The sequence below is a fragment of the Oncorhynchus mykiss genome, chromosome 3 (genome assembly GCF_013265735.2).
Source record: "Oncorhynchus mykiss isolate Arlee chromosome 3, USDA_OmykA_1.1, whole genome shotgun sequence".
Classification (NCBI taxonomy): domain Eukaryota; kingdom Metazoa; phylum Chordata; class Actinopteri; order Salmoniformes; family Salmonidae; genus Oncorhynchus; species Oncorhynchus mykiss.
The window spans coordinates 73,974,287-73,988,216 of NC_048567.1; the positions used below are offsets into that span (position 1 = coordinate 73,974,287).

Below are 13,930 nucleotides of genomic sequence, written 5' to 3' on the forward strand. Positions count from 1 at the left end.
GTTACTGATGAAATAATGCAAGAGCACACCCTAGTGGACCAAAAGCTTGCAGCACCTGGTATTCCCAGGCGGTCTCCCATCCAAGTACTAACCAGGCCCAATCCTGTTTAGCTTCCGAGATCAGGGCGTATTCAGGCTGGTATGGCCGTAAGCAAAGGAACAAGTCTTGGTACGCCATTTAAAGTCAAAGTGAGTCTGATAAACAGACATTGCATTTTCACCAATTAGACAAACAGCTTGAACTTTTGGTCACTCAAAAAATGGAAGAAATGACATATGCTGTAGCCATCACTTTTTAGCACAGATAGTTGGATGAAATACAAACAAACCTTGGTAATATTTCAAAGCGAGGGCACATATTTCAGCCTTGTGAGAAAAAAAAGACAAATACAATGACACCTGACAAATACATCATGAGCAACAGTTTCCCATGCAGCTATCCTACTAGCCAGAATAAATACACAAAAGCTCTGAATGTTGAAATCCTAGTGCATTGTTCTGTGCTAAGGAGGAGTAGTGCATGAATGGACAATTTCATATTGGAAGCTCAATTGGGGGCTGCATTTCGCAACAAAAGTAACATTTTGAAAAACTGAAAAAGAATTCAAAAACTTATCACCCCCTTAAAAAAGTGCTTTCTGGATCGTTTTTTGAAATTCTTTAGATTTTTTTATCAATTACACATGTGTAAGAACTGTGTAAATATACTTTTGTCCAATTTATTATCAACATTTTTTACTTGTGCATAAGGCATATGTTTTCTCCATTTGCAATATGATTTCATAGGAAGTCAAAAGTCACTTTTTTTGGGGCCAAATGCCATATGAAAGATTTGAAAATGCCAAATCAGGATGTTATGTCCATTTGCCATGTACCATCACGAATTTGACATGCTCAAAAATCCTGCAATGCAAAATTGACTGGCCTGATGAACACAGGATGACTGGGCAATGATAGTGGTTCCTCTCAATTGCTTGTTGTGTTGATTTCATCATGTCCATTTGGTGATGTTTTTTTCATTGTTGCAAATGCACTGTGCATTTGCAATATGGTTTAATGGGCATTTACCATCACGAATTTGGCATGCTCAAAAATCCTGCAGAAATGCGAAATTGACTGGTCCGATGAACTCGGGATGGCTGGGCAGTGATTCTGGTTCCTCTCCATCACTCGTTGGGGTTGATTTCAGAATGTCACTTTGGTGATGTTACCTCACTGTTTAAACATATTGCAAATGGACAAAAGTCACCAGCAAGTCACCGTCCATCAGTCAATTAGATATCATTCTGACACCAAACTGATACAAACTGACACCACACCCACTTTTTCCAACTCGTTTAGAAGCCAACTATCACATACTTCAGAGCTGGCCCAAAATTCACAACTCCTTCTGTTCAAACCATAATAAAAACGTAAAACACATAGTTACGTTCTAGCTGCGGGTCCAGTTCAGACGTTATGTGTAGGCCTAGCTGAGTCGACCCCGAATCCCAAGTTTCGGCTCGATAGGTCATTTGGTGCCTGAGCAAGACCCTAATTGGCGCTGAAAATCCACTTTTTTCCATGCCTTGCTACGGGTCCTCGAATGAGCTATCGGACAGAAACGTTGGGGTCCGTCTATATGGGCCGAGGCGGTCGCAATGCACCTAGTCTTGCGACCCTGGGACATTTCTAAATATCGTCATTTTCATGATGCAAAAATGAATTGAAGTTATTGCAAATGTACGAGGCTGTTTCTCGGTCTGAGAACCTTCTAGAGCCACGTAACCCACATCGACTTGATGTCTAGAACAGGTTTCTAAAGTTTCAGAACTCTAGGTCTGACAGTTATTTAATAGTTCGAACAAGGTTAACTAATGCAGGCAGTGTCTGTCTCTACACACCCCAATGTGTACGCTATTACAAAATCCTGAGTTTTAAGTCTTTATGTTAAGAATTGGCTGATCTACACAGGGTTGAATGCAGTCATTTTCACATTTGCAGGTTATGTACATCAAAATAACTTTTGGGTGAATTTAACCACTTCCGGTTGCTCCAGGAAGCTTAGAATCGACACAGGTAGACCACATAGTGGCCTGATGGATTGTCATTGAAGACAGGTTCATAAGGCATTATTAACCCACATAGGCTCTAGGTTGAATTTAGGGGAGCAGGCAATGTATTCCTATGGGGAGAGATGTCATTGTAATCGGTGAGATCAAAAAACCCTGTTGTACTGTTAAAGGTTAATGCCACACGGTCAAGGTTAGGCTTGCACAGATCGGGAGGACCTCAGGAACGTACCTGAGGTCGAATTGTGCTTATCCCCCTAACAGTTCTCTCACTGTCATCCAAAAGCAAATGACATTTAGGGCCAGGCTTCATTTTGGGCCTTCTTTTTTTCAAGGTTGCTGCACTCAGAACCGGAGGTTCCTTTACTTTGACGTGAAGTGGAACAATTATTGCTCTATTTTCATTTTGGACCTTTAATCCCAGAAAAATGGCCATAACTCAAAAAACGTTGAGGCCTAGACGCCATCTTGTTCAGGGGCCAACTGCCCATTATGCCAAGCCTGTGCTCACCAAGTTTCGGCTTCAAAATATTTTCCGTTTAGGAGAAAAGGCCACGCCGTGATTCGTGATGTTTTATACATTTGCAATACGATTCCATTCGCCCTCTTGTGGGATTTACCGGGACAGTGGAAAAATGACCAAAATTTGATTATTTTATAAAACGGAAACCGAATGTCCGAGAGAGTTCGTTTGATGACTTCCTGGAAGATCCGGCCCTGCCACACGGCCCGACGCCGTCCGCAAATTTTACAAACGTTTTCGGACGTCTAGTAAGGGACCGTACATTTGCAATGTGGACTTTCTCACTAGCCATATGGCAAATGTCAAAATGTTCTTAAGGTATGGAAGCGCATGGGGCTGCATTTCGCAACATGATGTTTCCACAAAATGCCAACACTGTTTGGCTACAAACAAATGTTTCCACCTTTCCATTAGTCCACCTTTCGATTGGTCCACAACGTCTCTTTCACAACTGACTTCAAAGATCTTCATAAGCCCGGTCAGTTGACTCAAGTCTTCCTCAAGCCTGCTACCAAGCATCAGGGGAGAGCGTGAACTTAGTCCCCCACTGCCATAAATTATGCAATTGAGATTTCCACATTTGGGAAATTCACAGGGGTCAGCACGATAATCGTTACTGAATGCAGCTTGTGTGTGCTTGGTACTCCTTCGCCCTGTTCAAATGATCAAAGGAAATAATGCTGGTGAGGAGTGGAACTGGACTGATGTCTGATGGCCCTGTGTTTTCCAGGGTGGAATTAGAACCCTTGCTTCACTGATATAGTCTAGTAAACAAAATAAACAACTTTTTCACCACTCTGTCTGCAAGTGCATTCCTAAACGGCATTTAACGCAGGTCGATGTGATGTGATATTATCAGAACACAAAGTGGTTACCGTCAGCCCAAAATGTTGGCACTGGAGAGAGTTGCCCTCCACTGATGTATTCAAGTCATACTTACCTGGCAAGGGAGATACTGTGATCAAGAAGGTAGTTCACCCAGGGCGAGGCTCAGCCATTGCACTCTGGCTGTGCTGACCCCTGCGAATTTCCCAAATGTGGAAATCTCGATTGCATAATTTATGGTAGTGGGGGACTGGGTTCGTGCTCTCCCCTGATGTGTTTTTTCATGATAAACTGTTGCTTTTCTTGAGGATGTTGTGAGTCAACTGACCATGCTTATGGAGATCTTTGAAATTATTTTTAAAGGGACTTTTTGGACCTTTTTGTCGTATGCTACATGGAATTTATGTCGGTACTTCAATCAAGAGATAGTGGTGAACCCGCTTGCTTTATCACTTTGTTTAAACTTAATTTTACGAAATGTATTAAAGTACTTATGACGAGCTAATACTTCAATCAGGAGATAATATGGAACCCGCACTAGTCCTGTCATTCACCACATTCTTATCGGCAGAATCAACAGGCTTGGTTTCTCAAAAGACTGCCTCACCAACTACTTCTCTGAGTTCAGTGTGTCAAATTAGAGGGCCTGTTGTCCGGATCTCTGGCAGTCTCCATGGGGGTGCCACAGGGTTCAATTCTCGGGCCGACTCTTTTCTGTAAACATCAATGACGTCGCTCTTGCTGCTGGTGATTCTCTGATCCACCTCTACGCAGACGACACCATTCTGTATACTTCTGGCCCTTCCTTGGACACTGTGTTATCTAACCTCCAGACAAGCTTCACTGCCATATGTTACGTTCCCCAGTTTCTGTGTTGAAGTTTGTGTATTTGAGTGTTTCAGGAGATGGCTTCCTGAAATCCCCCAGCAGCTGATTGGTTGAATCCATGGCTAATTGGAGCTGACCCCGCCCCCTCGTCAAGATGCAGCTGTCTCCAATTACCCATTCCTTCTGAAGCTATATGAAAGCCAGTGTTCTTCTGTTCAGAAGTGAGATTGTTGCTGGGAAGTCATTGCAGAGAGATTGATTGTGATATTGATCATTGCTGAGGGAGGAAGTTGATGGCTGAGGGTTATAGCATGTTGGTCGTTGGTATGTACTGTGTTAGTTGTTGCTGGGAGCAGTTGGTATGTTCTTTGAGTTTGTTGCTCAGATAGAGCTTATTTAATGTCCTTTGTTTCTTAGTTTGTTTGAGAAATTGTTTGTTCTCCTGTATCATTTGTTCCAAGGGGGGAAGGAACCTCGGGAGTGCTTAGGCAAGAGGCCTGCGGGCATACATTTTCCAGTAGTATATTCACTGTCTAGGCACACTAGGTAAGACCTGGGCGGACCACCCCCTGTATTTTGGTTAGGGCACCAGGTGGTGCTAAATTTTAACATCACAATTGGGTCTTTTTCCCGATTTAAATCCGTCATTGTATCCCCAAAATGTCATTTTATGAAGGCCGGTCTGATCCAGGAAAAAAAAAATCACCTTTTCAAGACGCAACGTCACTTTTTAAAATTAAAATCAAATCAAATCAAATCAAATTTATTTTATATAGCCCTTCGTACATCAGCTGATATCTCAAAGTGCTGTACAGAAACCCAGCCTAAAACCCCAAACAGCAAGCAATGCAGGTGAAGAAGCACGGTGGCTAGGAAAAACTCCCTAGAAAGGCCAAAACCTAGGAAGAAACCTAGAGAGGAACCAGGCTATGTGGGGTGGCCAGTCCTCTTCTGGCTGTGCCGGGTGGAGATTATAACAAAACATGGTCAAGATGTTCAAATGTTCATAAATGACCAGCATGGTCGAATAATAATAAGGCAGAATAGTTGAAACTGGAGCAGCAGCACAGTCAGGTGGACTGGGGACAGCAAGGAGTCATCATGTCAGGTATTCCTGGGGCATGGTCCTAGGGCTCAGGTCCTCCGAGAGAGAGAAAGAAAGAGAGAATTAGAGAGAGCATATGTGGGATGGCCAGTCCTCTTCTGGCTGTGCCGGGTGGAGATTATAACAGAACATGGCCAAGATGTTCAAATGTTCATAAATGATCAGCATGGTCGAATAATAATAAGGCAGAACAGTTGAAACTGGAGCAGCAGCACAGCCAGGTGGACTGGGGACAGCAAGGAGTCATCATGTCAGGTAGTCCTGGGGCATGGTCCTAGGGCTCAGGTCCTCCGAGAGAGAGAAAGAGAGAAGGAGAGAATTAGAGAACGCACACTTAGATTCACACAGGACACCGAATAGGACAGGAGAAGTACTCCAGATATAACAAACTGACCCTAGCCCCCCGACACATAAACTACTGCAGCATAAATACTGGAGGCTGAGACAGGAGGGGTCAGGAGACACTGTGGCCCACTCCGAGGACACCCCCGGACAGTTGCCTATAAACTTTTACAAATCACTTCAAACTACTTTTGTAAACCAACTTTAGGTATTAATAAACGTTAATAATCGATCAAATTGATCACGGGGCGATCTGTATTCGATAGCAGCAAGTCTTGAAATCATCGTCCATTTTTTCACTTTCATAGCTTCCTCCGGTGCGCCCCAAGACAGGAAGTGCCTACACATCATCCCACCAAGGAAAAATCTACAATGAAATGCCAGTACTGGTGGCATCGTGTGGAAGCTGTAGGCATTGTAATGGGAACCTCATCTATTTTTTTAAATCGCCTTAGACAATACATTGACTGGCGGATGAATATTTTTTTTGTGTTTTTGGTGACCAGTTTTCCCAGGGATTTTTACTCCTAAACACATTCTGTTATAGCCACATACACGATTTAACCAGTTTTAGAGACTTCAGAGTGTTTTCTATACACACATACGTATCATATGCATATACTATATTCCTGGCATGAGTAGCAGGACGTTGAAATGTTGCGCGATTTTTTACAAAAAGTTGTGAAAATTCGCATCATCCGTAACAGGTTAACAAAGGCTAAGCTGTGTGTCAATATATTTCATTTGTGATTTTCATGAATAGGAATATTTTCTAGGGATATTTATGTCCGTTGCGTTATGCTAATTAGTTTCAGGCAATGATTACGCTCCCGCATGCGGGTTTGGGAGTCACAACAGGTTTTAATGGGACATATGGGAGTGCGAACAAAGAAGCTCGTCAAAGGTAATGAATGTTTTACATTTTATTTCTGCGTTTTGTGTAGCGCCGGCTACCGCAAAATCTTTTGTTTATGTCTCGTTCAGGTATTTTGGGGGGTGCTTGCTATCAGATAATAGCTTCTCATGCTTTCGCCGAAAAGCATTTTACAAATCTGACATGTTGGCTAGATTCACAACGAGTGTAGCTTTAATTGAGTATCTTGTGTGTGTGTTTTAATGAAAGTTTGAGTTTTATCGAGTACTATAGGTGGCGCTCTGAAATTTCCGCTGATTTGGTTCCTTTGCAGGAACCACGTCCGTAAGAAGTTTTAATCACCCTGTCATCTCAGATTTTCAAAATATGCTTTACAGCCAACGCTAGACAAGCATTTGTGTACGTTTATCGATAGCCTAGCATAGCATTATGCCTTGCTAGCAGCAGGCAACCTTGTCACGGAAACCAGAAAAGCAATCAAATTAAATCGTTTACCTTTGAACTTCGGATGTTTTCACTCACGAGACTCCCAGGTAGATAGCCAAAGTTGATTTTTTTTTTCTCACAAAATATTATTTTTGTAGGTGAAATAGCTCCGTTTGTTCTTCACATTTGGCTGAGAAATCGCCCGGAAATTGCGGTCACTACAACGCCGATAAATATTCCAAATTAGCTCCATAATATTGACAGAAACATGGCAAACGTTTTTAATCAATCTTCTAGGTGTTTTTCTAATATCTATTCGATAATATATCTGTCGGGACAGTTCGTTTTTCAGGAGGAACGATTGGAGTAATGGCTACCTCTGTATTTTAGGTGAGAATCTCTCTCGGAGCCACCATGTGACCACTTACGCAATGTGGCCGCCTACGGCTATTCTTCAACAGAAATGCGTAAAACTACGTCACAATGCTGAAGACACCTTGGGGAATACGTAGAAAGCGTAAACTCGTTGATGGCACATTCACAGCTGAATAGGAAGTCATTGGAACGCACCGCTTTCAAAACCTGGGGCACTTCCAGATTGGATTTTTCTCAGGCTTTCGCCTGCAACATCAGTTCTGTTATAGTCACAGACAATAGCTTTACAGTTTTGGAAACGTTAGTGTTTTCTATCCAAAGCTGTCAATTATATGCATATTCTAGCATCTTTTCCTGACAAAATATCCCGTTTAAAACGGGAACGTTTTTTTTTTTCAAAAAATGAAAATACTGTCCCCTAGTACCAAGAGGTTTTAATTAAGTAGTGGTTAGGCAGGTAAGGTCGAAGAGGAGGATTTGATATTTACTTTCTTTGCTTTGGTTCCATCCAGCCCCTTTTCCCCATATTACCGTGTGACGGAATAAAGTCCTTGTATACGGTACCACATTCTGCCTTTTGTCATCCTTACTCACACCTACAGTCCATACCTCTTTCCCTTCGCGGGGAGTTGAGTTGCAGCAGGGTGTTGCGTTCCCTCTTCACAGAGGCGTGCGTAACACCATACAACTCCTTCCGTGGCCTCCAACTGCTCTTAAATGCAAGTAAAACTAAATGCATCCCCTTCAACCGATCGCTGCACGCACCTGCCCGCCCGTCCAGCATCACTACTCTGGATGGTTCTGACATAGAATATGTGGGCAACTACAAATACCTAGGTGTCTGGTTAGACTGTAAACTCTCCTTCCAGACTCAAACATCTCCAATCCAAAATTAAATCTAGAATCGGCTTCCTATTTCGCAACAAAGCATCCTTCACTCATGCATACCCTCATAAAACTGACCATCCTACCGATCCTCGACTTTGGCAATGTCATTTACAAAATAGCCTCCAACACTCTACTCAACAAATTGGATCCAGTCTACGAAAGTGCCATCCGTTTCATCACCAAAGCCCCATATACTACCCACCACTGCGACCTGTACGCTCTCGTTGGCTGGCCCTCACTTCATACTCAGGGTAGCCTAGTATGCCTAGTGGTTAGAGCGTTGGACTAGTAACCAAAAGGTTGCAAGTTCCAATCCCCGAGCTGACAAGGTACAAATCTGAACAGGCAGATAACCCACTGTTCCTAGGCCGTCATTGAAAATAATAATTTGTTCTTAACTGACTTGCCTAGTTAAATAAAGGTTAAAAAAATAAATAATCATACTCGTCGCCAAACCCACTGGCTCCAGGTCATCTACAATTCTTTGCTAGGTAAAGCCCCGCCTTATCTCAGCTCACTGGTCACCATAGCAGCATCCACCCGTAGCATGCGCTCCAGCAGGTATATCTCACTGGTCACCCCCAAAGCCAATTCCTCCTTTGGCCACCTTTCCTTCCAGTTCTATGCTGCCAATGACTGGAACAAACTGCAAAAATCACTGAAGCTGGAGACACATATATCCCTCACTACCTTTACGCACCAGCTGTCAGAGCAGCTCACAGATCACTGCACCTGTACATAGCCCTTCTGTAAATAGCCCATCCAACTACCTCATCCCCATACAGTATTTATTTATCTTGCTCCTTTGTACCCCAGTATCTCTACTTGCACATTAATCTTCTGCACATCTCCCATTCCAATGTTTAATTGCTATTTTATAATTACTTCGCCACCATGGCCTATTTATTGCCTTACCTCCCTTATCTTACCTAATTTGCAAACTGTATGTTTGTTTATTTCATGTGTGAACTCTGTTGTTTGTGTCGAACTGCTTTGCTTTATCTTGGCCAGGTCGCAGTTGTAAATGAGAACTTGTTCTCCACAAGCCTACCTGGTTAAATAGAGGTGAAATAAAAATGTTAAAAAAAGTTTTATATTCTTAATTCCATTCCTTTACTTAGATTTTTGTGTGTATTGTTGTGAAATTGTTAGATATTACTGCTCTGTTGGAGCTAGAAACACAAGCATTTCGCAATACCCGCAATAACATCTGCTAAACATCCAATGCAATTGGATTTGAAGGTCAGATGTGATGTCAGCTAGAATAACACAGAATAGAATAAAACTTTGGCATCACCTTATTACATTAAAATGATCACATACATTTCTGTCTGTAATAAAGCTCTTTTGTGGGGGAGAAACTCATTATAATTGTTATGGCCTGGCTGCCATGCCAACACCTATGCCCTCCAATGCCCACCCCTGCCCAGTCATGTTAAATTATTATTTATTTCAATTGACTGATTTCCTTATATGAACTGCAACTCAGTAAAACCTTTGAAATTATTGCATGTTGCATCTATATTTTTGTTCAATATACACTGCTCAAAAAAATAAAGGGAACACTTAAACAACACAATGTAACTCCAAGTCATTCACACTTCTGTGAAATCAAACTGTCCACTTAGGAAGCAACACTGATTGACAATAAATTTTACATGCTGTTGTGCAAATGGAATAGACAACAGGTGGAAATTATAGGCAATTGGCAAGACACTCCCAATAAAGGAGTGGTTCTGCAGGTGGTGACCACAGACCACTTCTCAGTTCCTATGCTTCCTGGCTGATGTTTTGGTCACTTTTGAATGCTGGCGGTGCTTTCACTCTAGTGGTAGCATGAGACGGAGTCTACAACCCACACAAGTGGCTCAGGTAGTGCAGCTGGATGGCACATCAATGCGAGCTGTGGCAAGAAGGTTTGCTGTGTTTGTCAGCGTAGTGTCCAGAGCATGGAGGCGCTACCAGGAGACAGGCCAGTACATCAGGAGACGTGGAGGAGGCCGTAGGAGGGCAACAACCCAGCAGCAGGACCGCTACCGCCTTTGTGCAAGGAGGAGCAGGAGGAGCACTGCCAGAGCCCTGCAAAATTACCTCCAGCAGGCCACAAATGTGCATGTGTCTGCTCAAACGGTCAGAAACAGACTCCATGAGGGTGGTATGAGGGCCCGACGTCCACAGGTGGGGGTTGTGCTTGCAGCCCAACACCGTGCAGCACGTTTGGCATTTGCCAGAGAACACCAAGATTGGCAAATTCGCCACTGGCGCCCTGTGCTCTTTACAGATGAAAGCAGATTCACACTGAGCACATGTGACAGACATGACAGTCTGGAGACGCTGTGGAGAACATTCTGCTGCCTGCAATATTCTCCAGCATGGCTGTTTTGGCAGTGGGTCAGTCATGGTGTGGGGTGGCATTTCTTTGGGGGGCCCTCCATGTGCTCGCCAGAGGTAGCCTGACTGCCATTAGGTACCGAGATGAGATCCTCAGACCCCTTGTGAGACCATATGCTGGTGCGGTTGACCCTGGGTTCCTCACCATGCCAGACAATGCTAGACCTCATGTGGCTGGAGTGTGTCAGCAGTTCCTGCAAGAGGAAGGCATTGATGCTTTGGACTGGCCCGCCCGTTCCCCAGACCTGAATCCAATTGAGCACATCTGGGACATCATGTCTCGCTCCATCCACCAACGCCACGTTGCACCACAGACTGTCCAGGAGTTGGCGGATGCTTTAGTCCAGGTCTGGGAGGAGGTCCCTCAAGAGACCATCCGCCACCTCATCAGGAGCATGCCCAGGCATTGTAGGGAGGTCATACAGGCACGTGGAGGCCACACACACACTACTTAGCCTCATTTTGACTTGTTTTAAGGACATTACATCAAAGTTGGATCAGCCTGTAGTGTGGTTTTCCACTTTAATTTTGAGTGTCACTCCAAATCCAGACCTCCATGGGTTGATACATTTGATTTCCATTGATTTTGTTGTCAGCAAAGAAAAGTATTTTATAAAAATATTTCATTCATTCAGATCTAGGATGTTATTTTAGGGTTCCCTTTATTTTTTTGAGCAGTGTTTATATATATACAGTGCCAGTCAAAAGTTGACACACATACTCATTCAAGGGGTTTTCTTTACTATTATTGTAGAATAATAGTGAAGACATCCAAACTATGAAATAACACATACATTATCATTTAGTAACCAAAAAGTGTTCAAATCAAAATATATTTCATATGAGATTCTTCAAAGTATATGTATATATAAATAAATCACACCCATTTTCAATCCAGCAGCTTTCAGTGTAATTGTGATTCACCAAAGAGAATGGATTTTGAAAAAATATAAACAAATAAAAACACAAAAATTGACAAAAATAAATTATTTTTTAAAATTGGTTTATTAAATAGTAATCAAAGATAGACTGGATCTTCATTCAGGACTCAAAAGCAGTCATACAATACAGCTGGCTTATAAAGTTTGTCACAGTTTTACAGTGTTCAAAGTGACCCGTTTGAACTAGGAAGGGACTAGGTTTGACATCATAAAAGGGAAAAATACATTTAAATAGTGTACTAAGATACAATTCAGCCCCAGTACCACAACAGTATTGATATCTTCCGTTATAAAAAGGAACGAATGTGAATTCATGCTCTAGCAAAAGTCATTACTATTCTTTTCAATGCTGAAATTTACAACAATGTGCATCTTTAGGTAAACACCCATATTCTTAATTTGTGAATCCTTTGATAAGAAGTGCATCTGGAGGAAAAAAATACATATTTTTGAAGTTCTTCTGACAACGAATACTTCTCTTTTTCAAGATAAACACTCCTTTATTTGGGTCATGAATGTGTTCTTTATCAAGACTAAAAACTTGTGTGATGGTTCTGCATAATTCTGCTCCCTTTTTTGACAGAAAAACTAACTGTACATCAGTTTTAGGTCGGTTGGCTGAGGCAGAGAGGATATATGTTGCATTGGGAAATCCAGCGGGCGCACGTCGTCTCCAGTTCATTAGACTCCAGAAAGGAATCTTTCCCTGTTCCAGAATAGAACCATATTCAGTTGTGTTCCCGTTCTGGTTCCATTTCCGACTAGGGAGGTGGGGTTGCTACTGACGACCACCAGGGGTCAGGTTGAGGTTGGCCATGAGCTCGTGAACTGAGGCAAAGATAGTGCACTCACCTGAGAGGAGACAAAAACACCAATGTCAATATAATACCCCCCCAAATGTATTTTCTGTCAGAGTGTTCCAATCAAATCTTTCAGTCTATCTTCTATTTGTGTGTGCAGACAATCTCACTAACCCTGTCGTGCCGGGTGCAGCTCGCTGAACCTCTTGAGGATGTTGGAGACCATAAGTGCTGCTGCCCCAGAGGAGGAGTGTTGTCTGGGGATGTCAGCCTGCTGGGTCAAGCCCGTGGCCATGTCGTATACGATGGGAACAATGATGTTGACCGGCTCCTGGGGCAGCGGCAGCCTCTGGGTCAGCTGGAGCTGAAGGGGAGAATTAAAGGGAGAGCACAGGGTTAGTTACACTTCACACAGCTTCAGTGCAAGTCAATGGAATTGTAAGATGGGTTGTAACACCTACGAAACTGATATGCAGCTATGACAACTGATTAAACTACAATACAGGGGAAGGATGAAAGCCAGCAAACAGAGACTGACAACAGGTGAGTGGACATCGGCCAATCAACTGCTAAAATGAAAACTAAATCAGGCAAGGGAAAACCAGTACTCACGAAGAAGAGCATTTTGGACTTGAGCACCACAGCGATGGTTCCTGGGGGTGCAATGGGAGGGGCGCTGGGGGGGATGGTAAGACAGAACTGGACATTCCACTTTAACTGGGTGGCCTGGTCAGGGAACTGGAGAGGGTGACAGAAGTTAGAGAGCCACTTACACAATTATTACACATGTCTTTCTCTCACAGACAGGCAGAAAAACATCACCAGCCCCTTTATATTCTTAACTGACACAAATATATTTATGGGGTACCGCACACACACACACACACACACACACACACACACACACACACACACACACACAGAGGAAAAGGACCTCACCAGTTCAAGCTTCATGATGCGGACACAGTCCCTGAGGATGTTGGTGGGGGCGCCCAGCAGCTTGGTGAAGGCATTCAGCGTGTTGTACTTGAATGGTGGGCCGGCCACCTTGAGAGAGGAGGACGAAGAAATGGAAGGAGAAGAAAAAGGAAGAGAGGGGGAGGATAAAGGAAGGGAAAGGGAGATAAAAATGATAAAAAGGGTGAGTCATTTAAATAAAATGTTATTGGTCACATAAACGTGATTAGCAGATGTTATTGCGGGTGTAGCGAAATGCTTGTGCTTCTAGCACCGACAGTGCAGTAATATCTAACGTTAAACTTTTCAGGCAAAGACTAATAGTACACAACACACGTATTTATTCCTGCACTTAATGAAGATAAAGAGAGACCTCCAACCAATTAACAGGTTCAGCTTTCCCACAGACTTTACCAGCTTCAGATTCAAAATGACCTGCTATGGAGGTCAGTTCACCCAGCACTTCTCTTTATCAGAAATCTTGGCTTTAGTTCCACGTTTTCAGTCCGAGACATACAGTGCATGTATTTAGACCCCTCAACCTTTCTCTCATTTGACTCAAAGCCAGTGTCATGTCATTAGTAAACATTGAAACAAGTAATGA

The 13,930-nt window shown here is 43.0% G+C and overlaps 1 protein-coding gene, 2 non-coding genes and 1 pseudogene across 3 annotated transcripts in view; 1 reads left to right on the plus strand and 3 right to left on the minus strand.

Annotated features, from left to right (window-relative positions):
• Positions 1 to 43: 43 nt before the first annotated feature.
• Positions 44 to 153, minus strand: LOC118964353 (annotated as a pseudogene).
• A 2,940-nt stretch (positions 154 to 3,093) lies between these two features.
• On the minus strand, positions 3,094 to 3,265 carry LOC118964361. The gene has a single exon (XR_005051412.1). It is a non-coding gene; the product is annotated as a U1 spliceosomal RNA (small nuclear RNA).
• Positions 3,266 to 3,506: 241 nt separating this feature from the next.
• On the plus strand, positions 3,507 to 3,670 carry LOC118964354. Its single transcript, XR_005051410.1, has one exon. It is a non-coding gene; the product is annotated as a U1 spliceosomal RNA (small nuclear RNA).
• Positions 3,671 to 11,614: 7,944 nt separating this feature from the next.
• LOC110520577 (mediator of RNA polymerase II transcription subunit 14) overlaps positions 11,615 to 13,930 on the minus strand; it is a 42,922-nt gene continuing 40,606 nt past the window's right edge. Inside the window, exons 26-29 of the mRNA XM_021597964.2 lie at positions 13,309 to 13,416; positions 12,982 to 13,107; positions 12,544 to 12,733; positions 11,615 to 12,421 (exon numbers count right to left, since the gene is read on the minus strand). Coding sequence (XP_021453639.1) covers positions 12,348 to 12,421; positions 12,544 to 12,733; positions 12,982 to 13,107; positions 13,309 to 13,416 — 498 coding nt within the window. The 3' untranslated portion in view covers positions 11,615 to 12,347. The remainder of the gene's footprint in view (positions 12,422 to 12,543; positions 12,734 to 12,981; positions 13,108 to 13,308; positions 13,417 to 13,930) is intronic.